The sequence below is a fragment of the Hypanus sabinus genome, chromosome 14 (genome assembly GCF_030144855.1).
Source record: "Hypanus sabinus isolate sHypSab1 chromosome 14, sHypSab1.hap1, whole genome shotgun sequence".
Taxonomy (NCBI): Eukaryota; Metazoa; Chordata; class Chondrichthyes; order Myliobatiformes; family Dasyatidae; genus Hypanus; species Hypanus sabinus.
In genome coordinates this window covers 75,404,774-75,421,095 of record NC_082719.1, presented here as the reverse complement: position 1 = coordinate 75,421,095, position 16,322 = coordinate 75,404,774, and the positions used below count along the sequence as shown (strand labels likewise).

The 16,322-nt window shown below is 38.2% G+C and overlaps 1 protein-coding gene across 1 annotated transcript in view; it reads right to left on the bottom strand.

The window, feature by feature from the left end:
* Positions 1 to 976: 976 nt before the first annotated feature.
* fgf10a (fibroblast growth factor 10a) overlaps positions 977 to 16,322 on the bottom strand; it is a 121,155-nt gene continuing 105,809 nt past the window's right edge. Inside the window, exons 3-4 of the mRNA XM_059989443.1 lie at positions 9,300 to 9,403; positions 977 to 2,464 (exon numbers count right to left, since the gene is read on the bottom strand). Coding sequence (XP_059845426.1) covers positions 2,246 to 2,464; positions 9,300 to 9,403 — 323 coding nt within the window. The 3' untranslated portion in view covers positions 977 to 2,245. The remainder of the gene's footprint in view (positions 2,465 to 9,299; positions 9,404 to 16,322) is intronic.

The window sequence follows — 16,322 nt, the reverse complement described above, 5'->3', positions numbered from 1 at the left end:
TATTTTCTCTGCTAGATTCTGTATTAAGTTGAACCGCTGCTGCTAAGTTAACAAATTTCATGTCACGTGCCGGTGATAATAAACCTGATTCCGATTAAGCTACTGAGAGGGTGCAGAAACAACTCACAAGGATATTGGCGGGAGTAGACATCTTGAGTTATACGGAGAAATTAGATAGCCTGAAACTATTTACCTTACAGTGAAAAAGGCTGAGAGATGACATTATAAAAGTTTATAAAATCACAAAAGAGTTAGATGCAATAGATTTTCACAGTCTTTTTTTCTGGTCTAAAAATAGAAGACATAGGTTTCAGCCTTTTTTCCTTGGAGCAATGGAGGATGAGAGGTGACCTGATAGAGGTGTTTAAGATGATGAGAAGCATTGATCATGTGCATAGTCAGAGGCTTCTTTCCAGGGCTGAAATGGCTAGCATGAGAGGTGACAGTTTTAAGGTACTTGGAAGTAGGTACAGAGGGGATGTCAGGAGTAAATTTTTTTACGCAGAGAGTGGTGAGTGTGTGGAATGGGCTGCTGGTGACAGTGATGGAGGTGGATATGATAGGGTCTTTTAAGAGAATCCTGGACAGGTACATGGAGCTTAGAAAAATAGAGGGCTATGGGTAACCCCACATAATTTCTAAGGTAAGGACATGTTTGGCACAACTGTGGGCCAAAGCGCCTGTATTGCACTGTAAGTTTTCTACGTTTCTACGTTTAGGGTGAGAGCAGAAAGATTTCAATGGGACCTGAGTGGACAGGTTTTAACACAAGGGTGAGTATGTAGAACAAACTGTCAAAGCAAGTGTAGAGGCAGGTAAAATTATAACATTTACATTTGCATTGCTACAGCGATAGTAAAGATTTAGGGATAAATAGGCCCAATGCAGGCAAATGCGATTTAGCTCAGGAGTGGCAGACAGAAGTGAGTTGGGCTGAAGGGTCTGTTACTAGACTGCATGACCCTGAGTCCATAACTTAGATACACTGATCCACGTTTTGGAGACAATCAGCTTTATTAAAAAACAGTAATGTGGACAAATGATTTTCACTATGCAACATAGAAAACATCTTTTGTACAGTTAGTGATCAAGTAACAGTTTAGACGCCTGATGTGTTGGACAGAAACGCCAGGAATGGTACAAGTTAAATAATAATGAAATACCAGCAATAAAGGGGTTAAATTTGGGAAGAAATCTACAGTCCATCTTGCCAAAAACTTTTCTTCATACCAAAAATACTATTCCCGAACAACAAAATAAACAAACTATTTTACAACAACCAAGTATGAAGAGAATGCAGCATCAATATTAATCTTAATAGAAATATCTTTAGAAGTATTTAGAACAAAATACAATTTAACTACTAGTGTTTTCTACTCACACTGCAATAGGAGCTTAATGCAACTCAGTGTGTTACAATGAAAAATGGATGTATACTGGCATTTTTCTTTAGGTTGCTCCATCAAAATGAATCTAGTTTTGAACAAACAGTTGAGGACATTTTAAGATTAATATACTGTGCCCTAATCTTAATACTAATTTAATTATAAAGTACTGTATTTGTTTTCTAGAGATTATTTTCAATCAAGGTTCAATACCAAGTTTAATCTTACAACAATATATTTCATGAAGTTTTACAGGCTTTGTAAAGAAACAGTTTACACATTAAGCTTAGAATTGATAAACTGAAGAGCAAATCAAGACTCATTTTGTTAGAGCAGATTAATATCTCCTGTATTTGTTGGGTCCTGTCTGTTGCACTGAAGTGCAGTACAAAAACTGTTCTTCTCACATCTGATCCAAAGTGCTTCCAGATAAATGCGTGTTTAACCATTCAATGGATAATCATGCTTGGGTGAGCAAATGTCTTTGATATGGGTTAGGACTCCATAAATAACATCTTCTCACGAAGATCATTCAACATTGTATAACTGGATTGTCTCTCGTGCCTCAAGTTACATCACAAGGCATTTTGACATTGGCTGCCAATGAAATAAGTTCTCATCAATTTGCTTCATTCTTTACTGGCATGGAAACCCCTTGTGCCAGTAACGATCATTTGAATATCAAAGGCTTGTTCCAAGTTTTACAAGCAGATGTCTGAGAGTTTACTGCCTGTGCGCCGATAATGTTCTTCATTAAGACTTCAACACTTTAATAGAGTCATGCGATGCAAGGAAAGAAATGCAGTGTTGAATTAAGACCAGGACTCATTAATGTGGTGCTGGCTGCATCTTCGCTGATTCTAGTCTGATATGATAGAGACTTCCTGCCTCACCACTATTGGCAGAAAATGGGCTGATGGGTGTTTCCGTCTTGTTTTGCGTCCTCTCCGTGGAGCCCCTTTTCCATTCAAGGCCACAAACATTTGCTGTTCATTGTATTTCCATTTCATGGAAGCATAGGTGTTGTAACCATTCTCTTCTATCCTTTCTTTAAGTTTGCAGTCAATGTTAAAATCTTTCTGCAAAACAAAAAACAAGCAGTTGCAAGCATAAATCTTCACTTTATTATCTGTGCTTTAGTGATGATGAATTTTGCATCTTATCAGAATACTTTTTCAAATTAAGATCTGGATCATATTCGTCAATGTCAGTAAAGCAAGTTACAGATAAATAAATATATACCTGTATCAATTTAAAGTCCTAGAGGTTTATGGTATTGTAATAAATTAACTTTACAGCTAACACGAGGAAATCTGCAGATGCTGGAAATTCAAACAACACACACAAAATGCTGGTGGAACACAGCAGGCCAGGCTAGTCCTGATGAAGGGTCTCGGCCCGAAACGTTGACAGTGCTTCTCCTTATAGATGCTGCCTGGCCTGCTGTGTTCCACCAGCATTTTGTGTGTGTTGTTTTAACTTTACAGCTTGGTTGTTCAAACACCATTATCCATCTGCTATCTAAATGGAGAAAGACTGCTGCTGTGGGAAGTACAGAAGGTTACATTCAGAATACTCTGCATATTTTTGGTCCTCTTATAGAAGAAATGATATAAAGTCAATGGAGAAATTGAATATAGATTATTTTTAGAAGGCGTACTAGATGACATAAGTGACGGGGTGGAGATATGTCGCAATCAAAGGAGGTGTAAGGTGCTCCTTTCCACCATAGGCATGAAGATCACCTTTGGGCAAGGTGTAACACCTGCTTAGTGCCCCCCCATCAGGGTTACATGAAACCATGGGAGCAGGTGGTGGGTGGTCATATGAGCAATTGGTGCATATCACAAGTCCTGGTTATGTGACCACTGACCCCAGGCAATTACTGAAGAGTATTAATAATGGCTGGATTCATCTGTGAAGACACTGCCCAGAAGAAGTCAATGGCAAATCACTTCTGCTGAAAAATTTGCCAAGAACAATCACGTCACATGGCACATAATGATGGTGATGAGGCATAGATAAAGACATTTTCTCAGGGCATAAACGGCAAATATAAGAAGAACATAACTTTAAGGTGTTTGGAGGAAAGTGTAGGAGAGGATGTCGGAGGTAGTTTTTTTAACAGGGAGTGGTAAGCACATGGAATGCACTGTTAGGGATGGTGATGGGGCATTATGATAATATTAGGGACATTTTAGATAGGCACATGGATGATAGAAAAAATACAAAGCTATGTGGGAGGGAAGGGTTAGATTGAACTTAGAGTATGTTAAAGTGTCAATACAACATCATGGGCCAAGGGCCTTTGCTGTTCTATGTTCTATGTTAAACAGATTGTTATGGCAGACTCTTACAAATTTGTAAAAATACTCTCTTCAAGATATCCTGACTGGTTACATCATGGCCTGGGGTAGTAATTCCATTGAGCAGCAGCCAACTCAGTCAGAACTCTCATCTCCACTGAAGTGCTGCCTCAAGATTCAAGATTTTCAGTAGACAAGTGCAAAAGAGAATGAAATATAGTAATTGCTACTCCAGATCCAATGCAGCACAAAAAACACAATAGATAGCTTGTATACACAGATTGACTATGGACATAAGATGACACTAGATACGGGAGTGTCTGTACACAAGGCGACCCTGACAGGAAATGATAAAGTAGTGGTGGTTGGGGTGTGGAGATCTTGATCAGCCTTACTGATTGGGGAAGTAACTGTTTTTGTGTCTGTTGGTCCTAGTGTGGATGCTACGTAGCTTCCTGCTGGTAGTGGGGCAAATAGTTCAAGAGCAGGGTGGGTGGGATCCTTCATGATATTGCTGGCCTTTTCTGGCATGTTTCTTTATACGTCCTTGATGGTAGGTTGGCTGATGACAGTGATAAGTTGGAGAGTTTTGATTAATAGGGATCCCCACCAACCACAGTATCCTGTCTTCTTACTGCTACCATGGTAGGAGGTCCAGAAGAGAGGAGTCCCATACCACAAGATACAGGAACAATTACTTTCCAAAAACCATCAGATTCTTGAAATGACGTGCACAACCCCAATCCTACCTCTACAACAGAACCCAATATGCCACTTCTTGCACCACCATGGACTTGCCTCATGTTTTAATTCTGCACTGAAGACTTATTGCAGTCTTATTCTCCTTCTCTGTCTTGTATAATTTACACTCAGAAGCCACTTTATTAGTCACAGGAGGCCCCTAGTAAAAGTGGCCACTGAGTATATGTTTGCGGTCTTCTGCTGCTATAGCCCATGCACTTGAAGTTTCAACATGCTGTGCATTCAAATATGCTCTTCTGCACACTACTGTTGTAATGCATGGTTATTTGAGTTACTGTCAGCTTGAAGCAGGCTGGACATTTGCCTCTCTCATTAATAAAGTGTCTTCACCCACAGAGCTGCTGCTCACTGGACGTGTTTTGTTTTTTTGGACCATACTCAGTAAATTCTATAGACTGTTTTAAATGAGAATTCCAGGGGATCAGCAATTTGAGATACTCTAACCACCCCATCTAGCACCGACAATCATTCCACATACCATATATCAGATTTCTTTCCCATGTTGAAGCTTGGTTTGAACGACAAGTGAATCTCCTGACCATGTTAGTGTGCTTTTATGAATTGAGTTGCTGCCACATAATTGGCTGATCAGATATTTGTAATAATGAGGTGTACAGGTGTACCTAATAAAGTAATGACTGAGTGTATACATAATTTCTGTGTTTTGTCTGGATCTATGTGCCTGAAATACAAGCACATTTTTCATCGCACCTGTACCTTACCGTACTTTCACATAGGCCAATAAACTAGACTTGATTTGACTTGACTCCGGGCCATTCTATCATGAATAGTAAAGGAAATTAGAGTGATATTCTTTGGAGTTCATGAGAGTAAGGGATATCGAAAGACATAATATCCTGCTGGGGCTAGAGAGGATAGAGATTGAGATATTTCCTCGAGTGGGAGAATCTCAAATGATGTGACGCAGTTAAAACTGAGGTACATGGGGAGTTCTTCTCACAGAGGGTGATGAACCGCTAGAATTCTCTATGCTGGAGTTTAAAGAAGCAGTAGATAATTTTTTGAAAGATGACAGAATTGACGTCTGAACAATAAAAATAAGCCTTTAACCTCTCAGTGTAACTCACCGTGGCCCTTTTATTCTATTTATCCACCTGCATCGCACTTTCTCTGTAGCTATAACACAATATTCTGTATTCATTTTTTTTTCCTTTTGTACTACCCTGATGTATTTATGTATGGAATGATCTGGATGGAATGCAAACAAAAGATTTTCACTGTATCTCAGTAAGTGACAATAATAAACCAATTACCTTGACTAAAAGTGTGCAGACTGATTTGCGAATGGATGGTTTCACTCAAAATGATTGCTCATGCGATTTATTTCAGGTAAAATTATTTAGGGCCAGATGATCAGGAAATCTTATCTTATGTTCTGTGGTTAGACTCTACCTGCTTTGACTAGCTGTAGTTTTACCAGTTATCTACTAAATTGAATGGAGATGAGATTTTTGATGGAGATATGTGGGGAAATTCCTATCCTAAATTAATTGTTTGAACTTCCTCTCTTTCTCCATTGACTAATAACATACGAGTTAACTTCTTGTATTTTTCCATTCTTTCAGTCAGGATTCATCAGTCCATATACATGCATCTCTTGTTTTCTTACCAGGTCCTGAAACATTGGAACATCTCATTCAAGCTTGACAAAATTTGAACATGGTCCTATAACCTAATTTTTATCTCATGTTCCTTTTCATTTTTGGCAATGCTTCCCACTGTGAATCGTCTCTAACAAATAGTAAATGCACGAAAGCAAATGCCTTTGCATTACATCATGTTTGCGTGTCTCATAAAGCAATGACTAACTTTAGGATAGCTTGATCATTTTAACCATCTTAAAAAGTCAAGTTGAAATACATTATTTCTTGACTGACTACTGTTGCTCATAAAAATGGATTAAAATATTAATAAAATAACTGTAAGATATAAAGTTAAATGAAAAGAAAATGAAATAACATTAATTTGACTCTTGAAGACTCGTATGACATTAATTTCTTCAGAATGATCTTGTGGATAAATTGCTCTCAGACTGCAAATTCATTGCCAGAGGTGGTCTTTCAAGTTCTACTCCACAGGGAGGGTTAATCATGTTAAATAGAGTGTGACCGGGGTCACGATCTGACAACATCATTTAATGGGAATAGCAATCAGAGGAGAACGTGTATTAGATAGAATAATTCAGCTATTACAGTTGTATTGCCAAGACTTCGAGAGCGAGCTGCATGAATGAATACAAATACATGGCATTTATTTCAGACATACAGGTAATAGTTGAACTATTTTCATCATAGCTTTTTAACAGTGTTAAAACCATTACATGGATAGCAGAATGGTCCTCTTGTGGGATGTGGGAAGGCAGGGAGACCTCCAGTGTCTCTGATAACCTTGCCTGCATGATAGGTCATGTCTAACCAATCTTATAGAGCTTTTCAAGGAAGTTACGAGGGAAGCTGATGAAGGCAAAACAGTGGATGCTGTCCACATGGGAGGTTGGTTGAGAAGGTTCAATCCCCTGGCATTCAAGATGAGGTAGTAAATTGGATTGGACATTGGCTTTGTGGGAGAAACCAGAGAGTGGTGGTAGATGGCTGCCTCTCAGAATGGAGGCCTGTGACTAGTGGAGTGCTGTAGGGAATGGTGCTGGGCCCATTGTAGCTCATCACCTATAAGGCTTGGTGTAAAGTAGAGTTACAGGGGGATGTGAACCAGAGAGCCAGAACAATTAGTGGAGGCAGATGTTCGTAAGACCTCAGACAAAGTCTGGAATCAAAAGGTTGAGCATGGTGCGACTAGTGTCCTGAGCTGCGTATATTTCAATGCAAGGACTATCTTAGGAAAGGTGGATGGGCTCAGGAGATGGATCAATGCCTGATTCTGACATTGTAGAAATTAGTGAGACTTGTTTGCAGAAGGGGCACGACTGGAAGCTCAATAGTCTGCCCTAACCCATTTGAGGTTGCTCAGCAGCAGTTCAATAAGAACAAACTTTTTGGTTTAAGTGACATTACATTTGATGAATTGGAGTGATCACATGGTCCTCTTGAATGTAAATTTCCACTACTGACTCCAGGACTCCCTTTAAATTAAATAGATTTGAAAAGCCTTTTAAATATATTTCTCCAGATCTCCTCTTCGAATTGCCACTTCTTAAGTTTTTTAATGGATTTAAGTATTTCCAGTCACACATAATTATAATTATGAAGATAGAAAATGCTAAACATTTTTTGGCAAGTTAGACAATATCTACGGAGAGAGAAACAGAGTTAAAATTGCAGGTCATGAAATGCACAAGCCTGAAAAGATCAATCTGTTTTTCTTTCTCACAAGTTGTTGCCTGACCTGTTGAATCTTTTCACAATGTTCGCATTTACAGAATCTGGATTATTTTGCTCATGTTTGACAGTTCGAGTTGTTTTAAGCAAAAAATCTCAAGCGCAGACCACTACCATCTTACAGACAAAAGAAATTGGCTCTGGTTTTCTTTAAAATGCCAGAATTTTCATGTGGGCAACCTTGCATTTCTCCATATTAGTGTCAGGAGGTTTGAGACACCATGAAAATACAGAAATAATTAAGTTCTTGATGAGTGTTTGGTATGGCTTTGCAAACTACATAAATTCCTCAGCCCTTGTGCTAAGGAATTTTCCTTCTGAACTTGAGCCAGGTTGGAACCAACACAGGATCAGAGCATTTAATTTCATTCAAAAGGAACTGATGCAAGGGGACAATGTGTGTACTGGGTCATTTATACGTTTCAATAAACTAGTCTGTTTAAGTATTTCAATTGTTTTGGTGCTTATTTCAGAAGGGAAAAGAATATTTTTACTGTATGAAGAATGCCTAATAGTTTTAGGCTTTTCCATTAAGAAAGTTTCAAAGGTTTTGATAGCTTTGACAACTGGCTATACAAGGGGGCACACCGAGCCAGTTTTTAAATTTATTAATAGCTTTGGTGTTGTTGTATGACTAGAATTATATTGAAAGGGCTGTACTGTGATTCTTAGATAGATAACAAATGGGCATGGAATCTCTTGCAAAGAACCATCTCAAAGTAAGTGAGCACTTAATAGCTCAACACCTAAACCTATGATAATAGTGGTTAAAATTGATTTGATAATTTAAGTCAACAAACATACATAATTCAGGTTACAACTGCAGTGTCCACAGTACTGAAGTATTATTTTAATCATTTTTATTCTGCTTGCATAATCAGTATATGATTTTGCATTATTTTCAAATTAAGAATTAGGGTAACTACCATTCTGCTTCAATTGTTCTACACTCTACAAATGACTTTCAATCATCTGGCCTAGAAGGAGGGGTGAATCAAATGTGATTACTACTCCAAACTGTTGCTCTGAAGGCAAATTCAATTAGTTTGGGGTGCATTTCTGAAGTTCTGAGGTCAAATATGAAGAATGTCCCCTTGGAGAAAGAGGAGGTTGCACCCAATGGATCTATAACTGAGTATGAGCTGGCATTTTCAGGACAAATAGGGGATAAAAACCGAATAGTTTAAAAAAAATTCAATGCATTAAACAGAGGAAAGGCTTATTTAGATCATAGAGTACCCCTGAAGCCACAAGAGGGCTAAAGTTAACACAGTAATTTTTCAAGCAATTAGTTCAATTAAACCTAATCTAATCAATCCAACCAAACCAGCAGTAATCCGACAGTTGTTATGTTCTGTGATTTAGGTTTTGTCTTATTTAAAAACTAAGTCAATTATTGACCTCATTATAATCTGTAGATAATGAAGCCATTAATCACAGTAATCTCTCTTAAATACTTTATAATTGAAATACTTTTAAAGAATACTTACTGAGCCATAGATCTTTCCTTTCTTGTCCATAGCCAAATAATAATTGCTGTTAATTGCTTTAATAGCCACAACCCCGACTTCCACAGAAGTAATTTTCAGTATACCTGAAACAAAACACAAATGATTTGTTACCATACTGACTATAGTGGAGGAGTGGTATTTCAGAGCAAGTAGTTTATTAATTACTTATTCAAATATGGAAAAAATCTGAAAAATAACTGTAACAATATCACTTTGCACCTGAGGCACATGCGCTCCATAGAAATAACAACGGCAGTTCAGGATGTCCTGGAAATCAATTTTGGTTGGCATTATTTCATTCATAGTTTTAATTTCCTTAAAATATACTGAAGCAGATTAAATAAATGTCCAAAGAAGTAGTTTTCTTTCAAGTCAGCATACTAAACAAAGACATATTTAGTTTTAAACAGAAAAATTCCGCAGATGCTGGAAATCCAGAGTAGCAAACACAAAATGCAGCAGGTCAGGCAGCATCTATGGAAGGGAATAAACAGTCAACATGTCTGTAAATCTGTTGCATTATTTGATAAGCAGGAATGCCATATGACTATACAATAGGATGACAATCAAATTCTATATCCAAATTTAGAAAAATTTCATGTTGCTTGCATGAAATACACACGGTTTCCCTTGTTTTAAAAAAAGCAGATAAAAAGCAATGAAAATGTATATTTAATGAAAGACAACTATAAGTTTCATCTAGTAACACATTTTCATTATTTTCCTGATCTTCTTACAAGTTTCGGTGTTGAATCAACTTTGGAGCTTTGAACTCAAATGTTCCGTTTCTTTTTGGGACTTGCTGTGATCTGTTACTCACAGTCTCAAACCTCCAATAGATCCAACTCACAAACAATCTCTTTATCGAATGGTTCAAAATTCAGACTTGGTTCATCTTTAACAGAGATCATTTGATCTGAATTAAATTTTCAGATTTTTATCACTAATTTCAACAAATGTCACTTGGTTCTACAAATCTCTGTGTGAGCTCACCTTAGTAAATGCACTAAGAACACGAACACACTCATTTTGCTTAAAAATGTGTTCTTTCTTGGATACTTCTGCAAAGGCAATGTTGCTTAACTCTTAAGTTAGAGTTTCAAAACACTGCTTATTCACAATTTCATTATGAGTTCTACTAGTGTGAACTTGTGATGATGTTCAGGGTTGTTTTGTACTTTCTCAAGAAATAGGCCAAGTGATATTCATTAAACACAAGAATTCTTGAAATGTTTTAAGTGCCCTTGTAACACTTGCCTCTTGGCAGCTTCCTTCACAATTTGACTGAAACTTCAGCTGATTCACTTGAAGTCAGATAATATCAAGGAATTATATTTGATACAATTTTATTCCAGAAAGTTTCCCAAAGGGCAAATATGGGACATTGTCAGAGAAAAACTCTTTAGGTAAGTCCGAAAGAGCAAATTTGGACTCAATATAGTTTGGACAGATATGGACTAAAAATAGTCTGTTCAGCAGTGGTTCAGGAATCCATGTTCTTTCTACTTTGACAGACCATTGGCTAGTATGATAAAATTTAATTTTGCACAGAAGTCTATAGTACATCTGCTTTCTGAAAATGTCTAGTCTGTGATTGCAAAACCATTTATGAAGGATTATTCCAATTACTATATGTTCTTAATACTTAAATTGTTGAACAAAGATTTGATCGATACAAGGCCGGTAGAAAAGGCTTACCATGACTGCTATCATAGAGACATAGAATACTAGAGTACAGAAACAGGCCATTCGGCTCATCTAGTCTGCGCCAAACCGTTAATCTGCCAAGTCCAAATGGCCTGCACACTGACCTTCATACCCCTTCCATCCATCTAGCTATCAAAATTTCTTTTGGATGTTGAAATCAACCCCACAACAATCACTTGTGCTGTCAGCTCATTCTGTATTCTCACTCCACTTGAACCTATAGCTTTTGGTTGTAGTCTCACCCAACGTCAGTGGAAAAAGCCTGATGCATTTACCCTATCTCCCAACAATCTTCTAGTTCTAGGGAATAAAGTCCTAACCGATTCAACTTCTCCCTATAGCTCAGGTCCTTAAGACCCAGCAAAATCCTTGTAAATATTCTCTGCAATCTTTCAATCTTATTTCCATCATTCATGTAGGTAGGTGACCAAAACTACACACGATACACTAAATTAGGGCTCACCAGTGCCTTATACAATTTCAGCATAGCATCCCAACTCTTGTACTCAATACATTGACTTATGAAGGCCAATGTGCCAAAAACTTTCTTTACAACCCTATCTACCATTCACACCACTTTCAAGGCATTATGGATCTGTTTTCTTAGATCCCTTTGTTTTACCGGTCATCACGTAAGACCTACCCTGACTGGTCTTCCCAAAATGAAATGCCTTGCTCTTGTCTGCATTAAATTCTATCTGCCATTTTTCAACCCTTTGTTCCAGTTGGTTCAGATCCTATTGCAAGTTTTGATGGTCTTCCAATCTTGGTGTCATCTGCAAATCTGCTAATCCTGTTTACCACATTATCATCCAGATTGTTGATATAGATGACAAGCAACAACGAACCCAGCACCAATTCCTGTGGCACTCCGCTACTCAGAGACCTCCAGTCAGAAAGCCAATGATCTACAGCCATTCTCTGGCTTCTTCCATGAAGCCAAAGACTAATCCAATTTACTACCTTGTCTTGCATGCCAAGCAACTGAACCTTCTTCACCAACCTCCCATGCAGGACCTTCTCAAGCACCTTGCTAAAGTCCATATAGACAACATACACTGCCTTGCCTTCATCAACATTTCTGGAAACTTACTCAAAAAACTCCATAAGATTGGTTTCCATGCACGAAGCCACGTTGACAATCGTTAATTAGCCCCTGTCTATCCAAATACTTCTATATATTCATTCCCTTAGAATAACTTTCCAACAACTGATATCAAGCTTACTGGCCTATAAATTCCTGGCTTATTCTTTGAGCCTTTCTTGAACAATAGAACAACATTAGCTGATAGCTCTCCAGTAGCTAGGAGTGTTTTAAATATCTATGCTAGGGCCCCTTTTATTTTTACATTACGCTCCCACAATGTGTGAGGGAGCATATTGTCAGGCCCTGGGGATTTATTCATCCTGATTTGCCTCGAGATAACAAATATCTCCTTTTCTGTAACCTTTATAGGGTCCATAACCTTGCTGCTGCATTGCCTCACATCCATAGACACTGTGTCCATCTCCCAAGCAAATTCAGATGCAAACAATCTATTTAAGATCTCCCCCATCTCTTTCAGTTCCACACATACAGTAGATAACCACTCTGATCTTCCATAGGACCAATTTTGTCCCTTGCTATTTTTGCTTTTAATAAATCTGTCTTAGCCCTTAGGATTCTCCTTCCCCTGTCTGCTAGGGCAAACTCATGTCATCTTTTAGCCCTGCTGATTTCCTTCTTAAGTGTTCAGATGCATTTCTTATATTTTTCAAGTACCACATTTGTGTAACACCCTGGGAAAGGTTTGACTGCTAATGTAATGGTCTTTCTGTAGAAGCAGTGTTTGGGTTGTGGTGAGAGATAACGGGTGCTTTGGAATGTGAGCCGTCCAATGAAGGGAGTGTGTTTTTTGTGTTGTGTGCCTGGCACCGAGGTGAGCTGGGTCTTTTGTTTGGTGGGAGGTGAAGGGAGAAAATGCCAGAGAGAAGAGATCGTAGTGGGGCCATGATCCAACGAAGCCCGAGGAGAACGAAGGAGGATCAGCGAAGGGGAAACCGTGAGCTCCAACTTGTGCACGTTAGACTGCTTCATTAAAATGGGCTCTTTTCTTTTTTTTTGTTTTTTCTTACTAACCCTTTAGTCGCATTAAGAATTATAATGCTAAATCATTTAATTGCATGCGTATACTGTCTGTTATTTCATGGTACTTATTTGTAACAGGTTAACGAATCAGGCAGCATCCTCACAAATGGGGTTTCAGGATGGGCTTGCACCTCAATCTCACGTGTTTGGCGGAGCCAGAGATTGTTGTCCCTAGCTGACAGAACTGGAGTGTTTCATTTGTTTCTGCCTTCCTACATCTTCTATGCACCTCCTTCTTTTTGTTGACCAGGGCCTCAATACTGTATCTCTTGAAAACTAAGGTCCCTAAATCCATCAGCTTTCTCTTTTATTTTGACAGAAGCCTGCAAACTCTGTACTCTCAAAATTTCACTTACCTTTGCCAGAAAACAACTTGTCCCAAGTCACTCTTACCAAATCCTTCCTGATAACATCAAAATTGGCCTTTCTCCAACTTAGAACCTCACCTCAAGGACCTGCTCTGACTCATTCCCTGACAGGAGATCAAGTATTGCACACCCTCAGTGGGACTTCTATGTACCATCTTTCCTGAATCCATCTGACCAACTCTTTTCTATCCAGCCCTTTAACAGTATGGGTGCTCCAGTCAATATGTGAAAAGTTAGAATCACCTGCTATCACAGCCTTATGTGTCTTGCAACAGTCTGTAATCTCTCTACAAATGTGCTCCTCTAAATCCCACAGACTGTTGGGTAGTCTATAATATTAACGTGGTCATACTTTTTCTTATTCCTCAGTTGCACCCATAAAGCCTCACTAGATGAGCTTTCCAGTCTGTCCTGACTGAGCACTGACTAGTATTGCCACCGCTCCCCCTGTAATCCCTCCCGTTGTATCACATCTAAAACAATGGAGCCATGGGACATTGAGCTCCCAGTCCTGCTCCAGTAACCAAGTCTCACTAATGGTAACAACGCCATAATTTCATGCGTTAAAATCTTCTGTGTATTTAAATATACTCAGCTGGCCTGCTGTGTTCCACCAACGTTTTGTGTGTGTTGTTTGAATTTCCAACATCTGCAGATTTCCTCGTGTTTGCTCAGAATATTAGTCCCATCTTGCTCAACCTTTTGATTCTTGACTTTGTATGTAGGCGTAAGAACACCATTCTCCACAAACACTCCTCTATCTGTTCTAGTGCACTAGTTCCTATCTCATGCAGCTCTAATTTAACCCTTCCCCCTCCTCCCTGTGTGGCACTAGCAAACCTTCTTGCTAGGATATTAGTTACCCTCCAGTTCAGGTGTAAGCCAGACTTAGTGCCAGAGTGTACTAATGACTATTCCTGTGTATTCCATATGAAGTTCATCAAATTCTCTTCTTTCTGCTTGTTTGATGCACCTCGTTACATCCAAAATGCCACTGTGATGTATGGGGTTGAATGGTAACTTTCTTGGGTAAAACAACCGATGGAACATATCACATGCTTCCTTCTCAAAGCTGCAAAGTGATCTTGCTCTTGCTGATGATGTGAGAAGCAAAATTTATGTTCTTTTCTCTTGCTCATTATTCATCCTGTGGTATATTACTGTATCTACAACACAATACTGCATCACTCATCATCTTCAATTCATGCCTCTGATAGTATCGATAAAACTGTCTTCAATTTCTCAGCCTTCAACATATGCACTTTGTGGCTCTTTGCTCTACATCCATTTTTTATATTTCTTCAACAGTTGTTGCAGTGTTCTGAGCAAGATTGTAAGATCTGGAATCACGTGGAACACTGAACCAACACCTAGCTATAAAGTTAGTTGTGTTATATTTTCTTTCACTCTTTTTATGCATTGCTGAAGGCTCTTAATGTTTACAATGTCAACAACCTTTAAATTAAGATATTTTACTTTTCATTACAAATGAAGATGCTTCATGCAATTTCCTGAACTCATCATCCAAAGCTAGATGATTTTCTTTGCTCTTGACAATTAACAGTTTATTGAATTACACAATCAATGATTTAGTTTTTGCAAAATTATCTATCAATTTAAAATGACAATTGAAATAAAAAATGAACTCACTAATTATCTCAACGTACTTCTGGGTTTTGACTCAAAATTAAAAATTACAGTTATTTCTAGAAACTTTGGTTTAATCTTCCAGATAATGCACAAGTTAATTCGCTTTGCTTTTGATCCAGTCTAAACCAAACTACTTTCTTATGCTTGCAATTCTTCATGATATGAGTTCTAACAATTTCATCTTCTCTTTCAATCTCCATGATATTTACGACACATGCATAGTTTGGAATGTGAGCTCAATGGTTTTTAGCTTGGTCACACATGCTGAGGCTCCCAGTATTATTCATTTGGGCAACCAGATTCTTCCTTGGTAAGAACCAAGATTCTTCAATGGTAATATCCTGGGGCATGCTCCATTATTAAACACTGATATATTAAACACAAAGTACACTGCAGATGCTGTGGTCTGATCAACACGTACAACCAAGCTGGAGGAACTCAGCAGGTCGGGCAGCATCGATGGAAACGAGCAGTCAACGTTTTGGGCCGATACCCTGAAGAAGGATGCTGCCTGACCTGCTGAGTTACTCTAGCTTGTTTGTATATGCTGATATATTAAGTCTGCTGCTCTCCTTGTCACCAATTTTTAAGATTTTCATAGGTCAATTAAGACAATGTAAGTGTATACAAAAGAAGTAAAAGAATAAAAAAAATACAGAAATCTGAAAAAAAAAACAGAAATGCTGGAAACACACAGTATGTCAGGCAGCATCTGTAGAAATAGAAGTTGAGCTGATTCTTCAAGTTGGATTCTTTGTCAGGACCGGGAGAGATAATGATGAAGGAATTTTGACCTGAAATATCAACTTAATTTGTTCTTCCACAGAAACTTGTGACATGCTGAGTGTTTCCGGCAAATTTTGTTTTTATTTTATATCTGGCAATAATTTATTTACAAGGCAGATAAATGTGGTTAGCCTTCAATCTTCTGCTACAGACTGCTAGTTCTTTACATTGTTTCAAAGCAGGCACCCTCATGTGACGTCCCAGAAAGTAAAAACTGTAACCAGGTACGATTTTCTGTTTAAAGTGACATCGTCTGTACATGTATCAAAAGTGTGAATTAACAATAAAACCGTTTTTCGCATTTTTTCAAACATTTCAGCCCTGTGCTACTGCAATCACTTCTTGCTTTTTTACTTGTGACTG